This window comes from Mesoplodon densirostris, chromosome 17 (genome assembly GCF_025265405.1).
Source record: "Mesoplodon densirostris isolate mMesDen1 chromosome 17, mMesDen1 primary haplotype, whole genome shotgun sequence".
NCBI lineage: Eukaryota > Metazoa > Chordata > Mammalia > Artiodactyla > Ziphiidae > Mesoplodon > Mesoplodon densirostris.
The window spans coordinates 6,486,955-6,501,015 of record NC_082677.1 but is presented as its reverse complement, the minus strand read 5'-3'; the positions used below and the strand labels follow the sequence as shown (position 1 = coordinate 6,501,015).

General features: G+C 55.5%; 1 protein-coding gene across 3 annotated transcripts in view; it reads left to right on the top strand.

Annotated features, from left to right (window-relative positions):
- Positions 1-13,457, top strand: part of SLC7A1 (solute carrier family 7 member 1) — a 69,050-nt gene extending 55,593 nt beyond the window's left edge. For 2 of the 3 annotated variants that reach the window (XM_060079563.1, XM_060079562.1), the window contains 8 exons: positions 118-239; positions 751-973; positions 1,692-1,831; positions 4,583-4,685; positions 6,093-6,310; positions 6,537-6,703; positions 7,429-7,537; positions 8,809-13,457. In XM_060079563.1, the coding sequence (XP_059935546.1) occupies positions 118-239; positions 751-973; positions 1,692-1,831; positions 4,583-4,685; positions 6,093-6,310; positions 6,537-6,703; positions 7,429-7,537; positions 8,809-8,912 (1,186 nt within the window). In that variant the 3' untranslated portion in view covers positions 8,913-13,457. The remainder of the gene's footprint in view (positions 1-117; positions 240-750; positions 974-1,691; positions 1,832-4,582; positions 4,686-6,092; positions 6,311-6,536; positions 6,704-7,428; positions 7,538-8,808) is intronic. The other variant, XR_009530253.1, reaches the window with a different exon arrangement.
- Positions 13,458-14,061: the final 604 nt, after the last annotated feature.

The following is a 14,061-nucleotide window of genomic DNA, read 5'->3' as shown; positions in this document are numbered from 1 at the left end:
TGTCCCAGGACCGTTCACCACGGGTGGGGGGCCCGGCCGCAGCGGGGACAGCTGGATGGCTCCTGTTGGGGACCACGGAGCGGGCGCTGGCCTCTTGACTGTGGCTCTCTCTTCCAGTGACACGGAGGTGGGGAAACCTGGTGTCGGGGGGTTCATGCCCTTCGGGGTCTCCGGTGTCCTGTCGGGGGCAGCCACCTGCTTCTACGCGTTCGTGGGCTTCGACTGCATCGCCACCACAGGTACGCCCGCCCCCCTCGGCCCACCCGGGCCCACCCGGCCAGGTCGCTGCTCCCCTTCCCGGGCGCGTGCGTGCCCGTCGCCGCTCTCTCCCTCCTGAGTACCGTGTGCGTTGGCACCGTCCTGCTAATCTTCCGCTTCATCACTCCCCGAGTGGCAGGCCCGACGGGAAGCGGCATCCTGAACGAGACCGCCGGTCCCCTGCGGGCCGGGAGGATGGCACCGTACATAGCTGCAGCTGATTGCAGACCTGTGCGCCCTCCGGGAGAAACAGGGCCGCTAAAAACACTGTCGTCCTGGTGACTGAACAGGCTGGGCTCCCGGGCCTCCCGCGTGTTCTCTGCTAAAGGCAGCGAGTCTTCCTTGCCGACCATCAGTGTAAAGGCTGAGAACACTGTCCCTGGGCTTGTGGGTGTCGTGGTCTGTGGTGCTGGGGGAAGGCCCTGGTCCCCACAGGGCCACGTGCCATGGGGTGGTCCCGAGCCCCCCCGGCTGACCCCTTGCTCCTTCCAGGGGAGGAGGTCAAGAACCCCCAGAAGGCCATCCCCGTGGGCATCGTCGCGTCCCTCCTGATCTGCTTCGTCGCCTACTTCGGGGTGTCGGCCGCCCTCACGCTCATGATGCCATACTTCTGCCTGGACAAGGACAGCCCCCTGCCAGACGCCTTCAAGCACGTGGGCTGGGAGGGCGCCAAGTACGCAGTGGCCATCGGCTCCCTCTGTGCCCTTTCCACCAGGTGAGGAAGCGGAAACTCTCGGGAAGGCAGGTTTGCTGTGAATATTCCTCTCGTCCCTTGAAATAGAGCCAAACCCCAGCCCTGATCGTGTGGCTTCTCCCCTTGTGCTGCTCTCCGTCACCCCAAGGGCTGTTTGTGTTACTGACATTTCATCTCGAAGAACCTGAAGCCCACATTTTAGCGCTGTCTCCTCAGCAAGGTCCTGGCTCTCTGTCCCCATCTGTGGCCACTGGACCAGGCCGCCTCTGTGAACACTGTCTTTTGGCCCTTAGTTTGGCCATAAAGCAGAGACTACCTTGAAAAGGGGAGCACGTGCCTTTTAATGAGAAACACTTTGATGTTTTCTGCTGGCCTGGACACACAGGAAGTATTTGGTAAAAACTGATTGACCACAGAGAAATCCTCATGAAATGCAGCGATGCTTTTATTTTCTGTTTGATTCAGCTAGAAATAATCACGGGAATAAATACAAGATTTCTCTTGCATAAAACTATGTCTAGCTGCCACGCTAGTTTACGTTACACATCTCCCATTCCTGTTAGACTTTGCAGTGAGTGCTTTTCCGGGGGTTGGTGTGTTGGGTCCCTGTCTTTTAGGCGCGGGCTTCACCGTCGGGAGACAGCTCCCTCTCCTCGGTGGTGAACACGCATGCCGCGTTACGGTGCCTTTATTCCCAGGAGATATTTTACGGATGCATTTTGCTTTTCCTCCCATCTAGCCTTTTAGGGTCCATGTTTCCCATGCCTCGAGTTATCTATGCCATGGCTGAAGATGGGCTGCTGTTTAAATTTTTGGCCCAGATCAACAATAGGACCAAAACACCAATAATCGCCACGTTAACCTCAGGTGCCATTGCTGGTAAGAACTGGAATTTCACGTGCCAGTATTTTAACAGTGGAGTTATTATTCCCCAGGGAAATATCTTGAATTGTGCTGGTTTGAGAGACGTTGTAACTGGTTTTTTTTAACTTTGGGTTTTTACTCTTTTTACTCTTGTACGTGGTTTATTTCAAGGTAACTAAGTGCCTTTTTGACAAAAGGCAGAAGCCAGTTTTACAGAGGATGTGATGGAATTCTCAAACAATTTGTATTTTTAAATTGTTATCGTTTCATTGGACAGAGCTTAGAATACACGCTGTTCCTTCAAAGCCCGGTGTCTTTCCCCTTTTCTGAATGTCCCTGAGCAGACCTTGGTGGGATGACATTTTACACAGTACAAGCCAAGTGACTTTTTGTTGGTACTGGAAATTCACCATCCGTGTGTCTTAGCTTGTGAATTCTCTGGAAAGTGAGAATCCCTTATGATCGATGCTTTATAAAACGTGTCACCTATTCCCCAGGGGACACTGAGGGTGTGGCTGGTGAAGCCATTCGCCCTGAGTTTATAAACAATGGCAGGTCCAGAGGAGGCTGATCTGACCGCATATCGGGTCCCTCGCCAAGAGGACAGTTCCGAGAGGTGAGAGCCGGGGGCTAGAGAACCCTTGGAGCTCTGTGTGGGCCCTGAAAGCCAGGGCAGCCCCGCAAGGAGACTGTGCTTTTTTTTTACGTTTCCTCCTTGAATTGCGTTTCGTAGCCCAGGAGGCAGGTGCACACGGATGAGAAGCGGAGGCTCAGAGAGGTGAAGTGAGGCTGCTCTCGCCCGGTGAGTGCAGAGCTTGCCTCTTGGTTCCTGGTTTGTTTGGGGGCCAAAATGGCTGGTTCCTTCCAGCCCACGAGGAGAGCAGTGGGTCTTCTTGGTAAATGATGACACGTGATACCAGTCACAGTTGTACCACGGGAACTTGTCAAATAGCCTTGGGTGAGGCGTATGACCATCTTAAAGAGGGAACTGTTGTTAGTAGCATTTGCGCCCTTAGCAAAGTGTGCTTATAGTTTTTTGGATTAATATTATATAATGAAGGAAAGCCAGTTTTTCTTATTTTACACATTTGGTATGTGAGTCTGCATTCTTGAGGGTGATGGCAGTGGGGAGATTAAGGGGCACCATGTGTCAAAATGTGGCCAGTATGTTTAAGGGATTGGAAATAGTGTTTTTTCAGTATTTACTTGTAATTTGATTGTATTGAAGACTGGCCTTAATTTCCTTCCTGTGCTGATTAAGGGACATCGAACTATAATCTTTAAAGTGACTGTAGAGTACTCACATCGCCAAACCAAGGGTTTGCTTTTTCTTTTCGTTTGGCAGAGGTGGTAAATAAGTATTTCGTTTTCTAAAATCACCTCACATGGAAGAAGTTTGGCTCGAGTTCCTCGGAGTGGGAACGTAGGCATTTGTCGCACACACAGGGGTATCCTCTTCTAATTATCCAGAAGGGACTCACTGCTCTTTAATTCTGTTTTCTAGCCTCAATTTGAATTTGTTTTAGTTGCAGTGGTCTGTGTGGGCTTGAGAAATATTTGTGGAAAAGTTACAGCTTAGTGTTTATGTTTCAACTTGTGTTGATTGCGTGTGATTTGAAAATATCCCAAAGTAGATCCAGCCAAGTTATTTTTTAAATGGGAAACTTGACACATATACCCACATAGACATGCATACTCTCATAAAAATCTACAAAAGATTTTCAAAGAAGCATGAATGTTTTGTTTTGCTTGAAGTGGGGTCATGGTGAAGGGACTGTATTGTCTGGGAATAACACTGCTTTCCATGCGCACCTTCTGGGTTAGAATCCTCTGTTGAGGGCAGTGGACTTGCCCCCAGCCACCTCCTCATCACTGTTGCCTGCTGATGCAAGTCTCTGGTGAATGCTTGGGGAGGCCAGCGGCTGTCTGGTCTGCCTTGTTCAATGGCACATACCTAGCACCCAATGACTGGCATGCTCACGAGTGCCATTGGATGAGGGATGAGGGATGAATGGGTGGATGATGGAAGGATGGATGGATGATGGATGGGTGGATGATGGGTGGGTGGAGGATGGATGGATGATGGATGGATGGATGGATGGATGATGGGTAGATGATGGATGGGTGGGTGGGTGGATGGATGGATGGACGGATGGATGATGGATTATGGATGGGTAGATGATGTATGATTGATGGATGATGGGTGAATGGTGTATGGCTGGATGATGGAGGGATGGATGATGGGTGGGTAGTTGATGGGTAGATGATGGATGGATGGATGGTGGATGGGAGGTGTATGGGTGGGTGGTGTATGGGGGGATGGATAGATATACACGTCTGTCTATGCGTCTGTGTGGTGTAGGGGAAGATACACCATAAGAAGCTAGCTCAGAGCCTGACTCTTCCACTTAATAGCTGTGTGACCTTAGGTAAGTCTCTCAACATGTCTGAACTTCACTTTCTCCATTTGTAGTGTAGGGATGGCTGGCAAAATTGCCATGAGGGTCAAAAAGGATCATGTTGATAAAAGTACTCTCCTTATAAATGTTAATTATTATTACTGTCTGTTGAGAGCTGCGTATATGGTTAATCCTGAGCTTTTCTCCCCTTTAAGCAAAGTCACAGTGTTTTTCCATGGAAAGGGCCGGGGAGGGCAAGGGGGAAAGTAGAAGCAGCACCCCTCACACAGCCTGGGTCGCAGGTGGGTTGTGGTTCTGGCTGGCTGTGGAGGGCCATGCTCGGTCCTGACGTTCGTTTCCCCCCCAGGTGTGATGGCCTTCCTCTTCGACCTGAAGGACCTGGTGGATCTCATGTCCATCGGCACTCTCCTGGCCTACTCTTTGGTGGCCGCCTGTGTGTTGGTCTTACGGTAGGTGTGGCTTTCTGGGTCCCAGGACAGAGGCGCCTGCCAGCCTTCTTTTTAGCAGTTTGTGTCAGTGGTTTATACAGTGTAAACATCAGGCTGCGGACAGCTCCTTTGGGACCCGCCTGGGAGAGGGTGGCATCTGGTGGTTGAAAGCCTGGCTACAGAGAATATCCCTGAAGAGTCCGGGGTGGCCCCACCTGTCTCTCTCATGGGCCCTGATTTTTCTGGCTAGATGTTGGGAGGGTAGAGACAGGTTATCAACCCGACTGTTGGGCCTGGATCCTTGGATCCGAATTTTTGAAGGCTTAGGGTAACGATTTCAGTTTGGTCCAGGTTCTGGGACAGAGAGGACTGGGGTCGGGCCCTGGTGGGCATCGGGAGAATCCAAGACCTGTGAAACGTGGGTCAGTGTGATGCTTCCGTGGCTGCAGTGCACCGGCCCCCGAGTGAGCGAGGGCCACACTTGCCAGGCCGTTGATTCCACCCCTAACGTGCTCTACAGCTGATTACCTGGCGTGAGCCTCGGTAGTGGCTCTGGAGAGTCAGCTAGAGCTAGTTTGCTAGTTTCCGACCACTTCTTCCTTCCCAAGAGCTCAGTGCTAAAATGTGAGTTCCACTCCACTGTCCTAACTGACCGAATGGTATTGTATGAGTGAGTCAGTGAAAAAAGTGGTTAAATATCTTTATATTCGCTGTTAGATTATATGCAGGATAATTCATGGAGCACTCCGTTTTGCAAAGCGGGTGGGAAAGATCCGACCTTTGTTCATCTTGGCTGGGAAGATAAGGAGCCTCATTTAAAATGAGTGTTTCACTTGCAGGTGGCTTGTGTCTTGGAAATCATGCCACAGGCTTGGTCCTTCACCCAGCTCTATAGAGTTATTTATTCCAAGGCACTTGGAGTTTTAAAATAAATTGATCCAATTAAGTCTTGCAAACAGGCTCTCAAATTCTTCAGACTGCAGACACAGTTCTCTGGCTCCCTGCACCAGATAGGGTCCTAACGTAACTGCTTTCTATTTCTGTCTGTGCTGTTAGCCCCCTACAGCCATAGTTTTGTTGGAAGTGGCCTAATATCTTAAGCATCCAAGGGCCAGTGCTACTTTTCAGAGCAAGAGAAACTCTCGGGACCTTCCTCTGGGCTGGTTCATGGTGGAGGTCAAGTTGCCTCATAACAGAGACACCAAGGAGGGTGTTGCCCAGAGAGGTAGGAGCAGAAGGTGAGGCCTGGGTCTCCTCCTGTTTCTCTTTGCTGGAAAGTGTATCATTCCGATCATCCTCTTCCCGTTTCATGCCTTGTGTCCTGGGCAGCTTACCTTTGAAGGCTTACTAAGAACTTGAGTTAGTGTGTGTCCTTTTGCTTATTAATTAAAGCACATTACGATGGTCAAGCAAACTGCTGCTTTACAGGTATCAACCAGAGCAGCCTAACATGGTATACCAGATGGCCAGGACTAGTGACGAGCTCGATCCAGTCTACCAGAACGAGTTGGTGAGCACCAGCGATTCCCAGATGGGCTTTTTACCAGAAGCAGAAACGTTTTCTCTGAAAACCGTACTCTCACCCAAAAATACAGAGCCTTCCAAATTCTCTGGGCTAATTGTGAACGTCTCAACCAGCCTCATCGGTAAGAGCCTGTCCTTCCCTGTGCGCTGTTTGGGGTCTTGCTTATCCACAGGGGTGGGCAAGAGCCGGACTTGCCCTGGACCGTGACGTCAGTTATTCCGTCCTAATTGGGGTTGGTGCCTGCAGAAACGGAGCCTCCCTCTCCATGGGTTTTGGGGGGAACTGAGGATATCTGCGTGTGGGAACTTGGGAAATGACTGAAGTGCGTTTCTCTCTCTCCCTCTTAGCCCTGCTGGTCATCACCTTCTGCATGGTGGCTGTGCTTGGCAACGGGGCCCTGGTAAATGGGGAGTTGTGGGCAGTCTTCGTGCTCATGGGCTCCGCCTTCCTCTGCTGTGTGGTCACGGCCATCATCTGGCGGCAGCCCGAGAGCAAGACCAAGCTCTCCTTCAAGGTGAGCGGCTTGGCCTGACCGGGCTGGAGGGAACCCCCCGGGAGGCTGTGCGCCTGGCGCTCCTGCCGGGAGGCCGCCCTGCCTACCTGGGCTCTGCGAGGCCTGGGTGGGTGGAGGGAGGTGCTCGCTGGCCGGCCTCGGGGGATGTGAGCCTGGGGCTCCCAGGCACAGACGGCGCCGCTGAGAGAGGCCGGGCCCTGGCCCTCAGGTCGGGTAGCGCCCTGCGTTCTCTGGGCTTCTCATAAATGAACGTTTGCCCTGGTGGATCGCATGTCATCACCAAGCCTTGGGGATGACCAGGGCTTCTGCATTTTTAGATTCCACACATAATAAGGTAGTTCAGTCTTAGAAATAAAGCAGAAGCCCCTCTTCCGGCCCCTTCAGGGGAAGAGCAAGAGGGGAAGTTAGACGAGAGCTCACTTTGGCAATTAGTAGCGTAGAACAAGCTCCCACCTACTAGGATTTGCCTGCGGGGGTGTATTGGGGGGTGCTGGGGGTACGGGGTGTGCGCTGGGGGGATAGGAGTGTGTGCTGGGGAGACGGGGTGTGGGTACGAGACTGGGGACTGGCACTCGGCCCCTCCCCACGGAGACCTGGCCGTCCGTGTCAGCCTCGGGTGCACTCTTCTCTTGGGTAGTTTGGCTAAATGACTCGAGCAGACGCCGTCCGTCCCGCGCTCTCCGTGGCGTCCGGCCTGACGCTCCGCCTCCCTCCTGTCTCTGCAGGTGCCCTGCCTGCCGGTCCTTCCCGTCCTGAGCATCTTTGTGAACGTCTATCTCATGATGCAGTTGGACCAAGGCACATGGGTCCGGTTTGCAGTGTGGATGCTGATAGGTACGTGAGTTGTGGGTTTCGAGGTGACCGGCACGTGATGTCCCAGCGACTCCTGGAGGCCCCCAGCCCCGCCAGCCTGTGCTGAGCTGCTCGTTCGTCCTCCCTGCTACGGGCTGGATGGCTTGTGCCCTCCAGCCGCCCCCCGCTTCAGATTTCAAAACACAGCGAAAACGCGTAGTCAGCGATTTCCTCTCTGACAGTGAGGAACTCCTGGTAGGCTGTGGGCCCTCCCCTCCCTTTTAGATAACTTTAAAGCCTTTGTCTGAACTAGTTACCTCGGGCCAGAGCTTGACTTTCTCAGAACGAGCCCGTGAGTCTGCTGTCCATCCCAAACAGTGGGCTGCGGGGACTGGCTGGGCCTGTGGGAAGCAAGGGGTCACCCTTTGGGTGCTGGCCCCATTTAGCACTGACCGTGGCCCCTCTCTGGGCCTCTGACAGCAGGCCCTGCAGAGATGGACCCGGGTTCCTTGTGTAGTGTCGGAGGCCGGGGGCCGATGCCCGGGAGACTGGCCTTGACCGGTCCGGGCCACTGACTAGAGCAGTGACCTCCAGGCCATGTTGCGGCCAAACCTCCCAGCCCCAGTGACCGCAGGAGTGGAGGTGGCAGAGGTGGAGGATGCCCGCTTCCGAGCATCCCTGACACGCTCCTGGGTCCCAGGGCTTTTGGTGGCTGGGTCCTTCCTTCAAGGCCTGCTCTCCTGTGTCACTGGCACAAAGGTGGCCCCGGGTGGGCGGGATAGTTAGGGGCATGGACCTCTGTGGCCCCTGACACTCAGTAGAATGACAAATTCACGGGTTGCATGCAGTCCCGGGCGACCTGAATGTCTAAGTCACTCAGGTAGGGAGAACGAGGGCTGTACAGACGGCGCGAAGAGCCTGGGGAGCCCTGGCGCCCTTGGAAGTCCACCGTGGCGGGGACAGCGTGACTTCTGCAGGGTCTGTCCTGGCCCCCCCAGCGGCCGCGGGGCACCCCGCCAGCTGGGCAGTGGATGACCCCCCCAGGGGCAGGAGTGGGAACCAGCGCCCACCCCGACCCCTGGGGCCCCGAGCCCAGCCCCTCCCCCGGCCTGAGGCTGCCCAGAAGGACGCGCCTTTGCCGAGCGTAGAGGCGACCCTGCTCGATGAGTCGCGCCCTCCTCCACGGGGGCCCCGCATGGGGCCGCCACCCATGGAGGCCTCACGGCGGGGCCGCCTGCAGAGGCTGCTGCGGGGACTGCTTCCCGGGACCCGACGGTGCCCGCTCACACCTGCTCTCTGCCCTCGGCCCGCAGGCTTCTTGATCTACTTTGGCTACGGCCTCTGGCACAGCGAGGTGGCGTCCCTGGCCGCCGACCCAGCAGGGACTCCTGACGGTCACTCGGACCATTGCAAGTGACGCACAGCCCTGCCCCCACGGCCCCAGCAGCAACTCGCTTCCCCCCGCCCATGCACGGGACCCGCCCGCACCCACAGAGCACAGTGCCGCGACGGAGCGGCCCGCGTGTCCTGCTCAGGCCGGCTCGCTGGGCCCATCACCTGGCGCCTCCCGGCTGGGGCCACGGGGCCGAGGCTGCCCACCTGCCTCTGAGCCTCTCGCTGAGCAAGACAGCAGCCTAGCTCCTCGCCGGCCGGGCGCCCCTGCTGCTGCGGCCTTGGGCAGAATGGAGGTCACCTCCTCTCGTCACCTGAGCGGTCCGGCCTCCCTTCCAGGGACTGTGCTGGACACTCCAGTCCCCGCCTCCCCGCCCAGCCCTGAACAGTCGCCCCAGATGCCAGCCGAGCACCACGACACGGTCTGTCCCCAGCTGAGCCCCACGGGGCCGCCCCAAGCCTGAGGACAGCGGTTTAGTTTACTTAGGAAGGAAGACGAGACGGTCTCCTTCTCCTGCTTCTGCCCTCTGGGCTGCCTCCAGAGGGGTCGTGAGGACTGTGATCTCCCGCCTCCTTCCGGGCAGGGGCTCTGGCCCCCCTCGCACACTGCACACTCGGGCCGCAGGACCGGGCTCTGCATGGGGCCAGGGCGGTGGCTACTCCACCCGGACTTCCTGCAGCCACCAGCCGTCCAGGCCCCGGGCCGGTTCCTGCTGCTCTGGTGTGTCTCAGCGCCGGCCGAGTCCTGAATAACTGGAATGTGACACTATTTCTGTAGGACCCGCCTCGAGTGAGCCGAGCGGAGAACAGGGTTTTCTGTGGTCCTGGCTCCTCCCTGAGTCCTCCTCTGCCGCTTGTAGGTCGGTTTTTTGGGTCTCAAGGTCCCCGAGGCTGGCGTCCTCTCGTCCTAAGTGACGGCGTGGCCCTCCAGCTGCTTCTGGCCACTCTTGTGTCTTATCCTCACGTGGAGTCCTCCTGCCCGTTGCTGTGAATCAGTCACTCCACCAAATTCAGTTGGCGGTTAACAGTGGCACGGCACATGGCCAAGTGATTACCCCGAATTGTCCAGGGTATGGGGTCTGCACGTGACATGGTTTGGGGTCACATTGCTGTGCCTCTCGTGTGGGGGTGTGTCGTCCAGACGCTGTGGGTTTGTGTGCGGGTCGGTGACCCGCCCTGCACCCCTGCCTCGGTGTCTGTGTCCCTGTGCACACGGCGCTCCCTCCCGAGGCCCTGGGGACACTCCTGGTAGCTGGGCCGAGCCTTCCCGAGAGAGTGTAATTCGGTAGACGGAAGGGCCCGTGTTGGCAGCTGAGGGGCAGGCATGTTGGGCTCCACGGGAGATGTAAATGCTGCTTTGGAAGCTTAGCTCCCCGTATCTTCCCCCTCTGGCCTTGGTCACAAACCTGGTAGAAGCCTGATGAACTGATGGCACTTGGCTTTTCTCCCTCTGCCCCAGAAAGTTCTTGGAGAAAAATGCAAGAATGAGTGAAGCAGCCAGATGGCAGGGTCAGCCTTCGTTCTAGGCTCTGGCAAGTCTGGTCACTCGTGGAAGCTTTATTCTCAGAATCACTTGTGGATCTTCCAGCGGGAGGATTATAAAAGCCCAAAGCTTGGATTTCCAAAGAAAGGTATTTAAATTTATGTAGCTTGGTGCTTGGTACAACATTTTGATAAATATTAACTTATTTTGTTGGGGTTTTGGTTGTCTGCTGTCTTCTTGGGGCCTGTTAGCCATTTGTTTGCTTGATTTGTCTGCTGTTTTTCCACAGAGGCAGAGAGCGTGAGGGAATGAGGGTGTCCAAGAAAGGTGGCAGGTTGAGAGGTGTTTTTTCTCTTTTTCCTTCTGGCTGAAATTTCCCCGTGTGACACCCCGCAGCAGACTGCACGGCTGCCGTTTCAGCCCGCAGCGCTCGTGGCTCTCCAGCCGAGAAGGTGTGTCTCAGCGTCTGACGGGGCGAGCGCGTCCCGACACGCGGTCCCCCTCCTCACCCCGAGCCGCGAAGTGCTGCGCAGATGGGCGGTGGCTGCCCCGAGAAGCCCCCCGCCCGCCCCCCCGGAAAGAGCACCTGGGGTCCCGGGACGGGGCCTGTGAGAGCGCGTCTTCATGCCGCTGCCGAGGGTTTTCTCTTCCGTGCGTGGGGCGGCGCCTCCGAAGTCAGTGGGCTTTCTGATCACACCCCTCCTTCCTGGCTCTGAGCTGGACACGCACACAAACACGTACACACAGAGACACACGGCCAAAAGTAACCGCCGGAAGTGCCCGACGGCTTCACATCCCAGCCTCTCCCGCACTCGGTTCCAGGGCTTGGCTACGTTTTCCCTCAGAGTCAGAAGTTCCACATTTCCAGTGACGCGCCCGCAGGGGATACCGTGTCTCCTTTTATCTGTGCACCAGCCCCAAATGGTCACATTGGAAAGACCCGCGTGGGATGGGGAAGCGCCCCTTCCTGCTGCCCGTGGCCCCCTCCCTGCGTGTCCACGGCTTCGTGAAAACCCACGCGGATCCCCGGGACCTGTGCCAAAGAGTGAGGGGGGCGGGGTTTCCGGAGAGGCAGTGAGCCCCAAGCCACCCCCCGCCCCGGGCAGGAGCTCGAGCCTCTGCACAGCCCCCAGCTCAGCTGCTCACACCTCCTCTGCCCAGCTCTGGGCCGGCTTTGCTGTTACAAACCCAGAAGGCCGCGGGACGGAGCCGTCTTTCCAGGCCGTCTTGGAGAAGCTGCTGACTTTAGACTGTCGTCAGGGTCGCTCACCTCCCCCACTCTGGGTTTTGTTCCGTTGAGTCTGTCTCCATCAGGTGGTCGGCTTCCTGGTTCCGTGTAGTTTGGACACCACGGGCCTCGCCCTGTGTCCACAGGTGATTGCGGCACTGTGGAGGCTTCTCTGCCCACCCCGAGCCCCCGGGCCCGTGGCACTCCCTTCTCCACCTCTGACACATCTGTTCACACCTGGGAGGAGCGCGGGCCCAGCAGGAGCCTCGCGATGTGTTTTCTGTGCTTTGTGCATGGCGTCAGGGGGGCGGACGGCGGGAGGCGGGGGGGACCCGGGCTGTACCAGGTCTCCTCCCCTCCACCCCGTCCTCCAGGCAGGCAGGGTGAGTTGACAGGTCTTGCTGTCCTGCCTAGGGTGGTGTCTAGCCTGACGCTGTAGGCAGAGCTGTCAGCATCGGGTGTGTGGACACGTCTCCTAACGGCCCCACCCAGACTGTCGGCGAGCCCACGGGCATTTGAGCAGGCCTCACTGCTGGAGAAAAGCTGCCTGGCTTCATGCTGGGACCTGTCTTTCCTGACCTGGATGCCCCGCTTTGACACATTAAGAGCCGCTTGTTCTGTTGGCACCCGAGAACCAGCCCCGTGGAGACAGGAGGGAGGGGACTTGGTTCTAGGCCCGGTGGCCCGAGTGTTGTAGGACGGATGGAGAGGCATGACCACACTCTGGGCGCAGGCCTGTGACGCTTGTGTGAGTTAAGTTCAGATGGAACTAAATATATGTTGTGCATAATTGTTAGGTGTAATTTAAAATGCATCTGTTTGCCGTGGTAATGAGAGTATTGTATGTAAGGCCTCTTAGGGAGAGCAAGATGTACATTTTATCAGACTCTTGTGGACTTTTTTGGGTAATGAAATGCTTTATTGGTCCAGTGGTGCAAGAAGCTACAGACATTCTGTATCTCGTCATCGTAATTACAATACCTAATGGGAGGTTAAGGCAGGAAAAAAAAAAAGTCAACTGACCTTCCTGTTCATCACTATGGCCAAGTCTTTCTGTGCCCGTTGCTTCGCTGGGTGGCAGTGCTCTTTCAAGAGGGGCGTGGACTGGCCAAGGGTCTTGGGGCACAGTTCTCCGGAGCCCCCCTGGCCCACCTTGTAAGTGTGTTGAACTGCTGAAAACCCCTGTGAGATGAAAGACCTTGGCTTGAAGTCCAAATGGGATTTCTCCAAACAGTCAGGGAGGAGGGCTGGGAAGATGCATTCAGACTTTGTTAAATTATTAACAAGGTATATAATTTTGTGTTTCTTGATGACAAACTTTTTAAGTTTGGGACTTATTTTCCCATTGGAGAAGTTATATATTTAAGATAAGTTTCCTGCTTACGTTGTGCCTTTCAGCATTGATGGGTCTAAGGAGCACAGAGGGTGACGATCTTCTCGAGGGTTGGTTTATAATCAAACCTGAAGAGCTGTGGTTTCCTCAGTACACTTTCTTCTACTGAACGTGGAGCCATTATTAAGAGAATTGTGTTTTTTTAATTATGTAAATTGTATAATATTTTTGCTTGTTTGATCTATTTTTCTAATAGTTTTCTTATAGTTTCTTATAATTGTGATACTAGATTTAGATTCTGACGCTAACTGCAAATCAGATTGGCCTCTGCTGGTCCCCCCGTTTTTATTTTAAGGACAAGAGTAGATGTCGTCCATCACCTTTAAAAAATGTGAACCTCTGCTCTGTATCCCAGTTTTGCTGACAACACTGTGCATTGATACCATTCTTCATGTTGTAAAGTCGAGCTATTTTGTGGTACATCCTCTCATGCTTCCGCAAATCCTAATAAATTCCGTCTATGGCCTGGGCGTGCTCAGTGTGATCTCAGGAATTCCGGCAGCTCTGGGGGGGCGGGGGGGGTGCCCCGGGGGGGGGTGCCCCACAGGGAGTTCAGATCCTGCTCTTTGCTTCTTGAGTATCTGCCTGCTTCCCCACAACCGGAAGGATGTCGCGTTGCCTCGTTCTCCTTCAGCCGTTTGGTGGGAATCCTCATTCCGGCTTTAGCGCCTCGGCCAGGGAACCCCTCGACCCTCATTTAGGATCCTCTGAAGCTGTCTCCCCACCTCCCACTCTTTTCCGGACTTGGCTTGGGTTTGGGCCCAGAGGTCTTCCTGCCAGTGGGTCTGCGGGGCATGACGCTGCTCGTTTGCAGAAGGACGTGGCTGTCAGTGCAGCAAACAGGGCTGCCTTGAGCACTGGCCTTGTGTTGCCCGCCACACGCCCGCCACCCATCTGGAGGGTGGGGTGCGCGCAGGAGAGGGAGGGTATGGGGAGGGCTGTAGCTCTTCTCATAATCCTTGATCTCTCACCACCCCCCGCCCCGCTTGAGAAAGGAAGCGCTTTCTTACACAGGAGGCGCACTCAGTCAAGGGGACCTGAATTCCCAGGCCCTGAGGCTCGGCGTGATC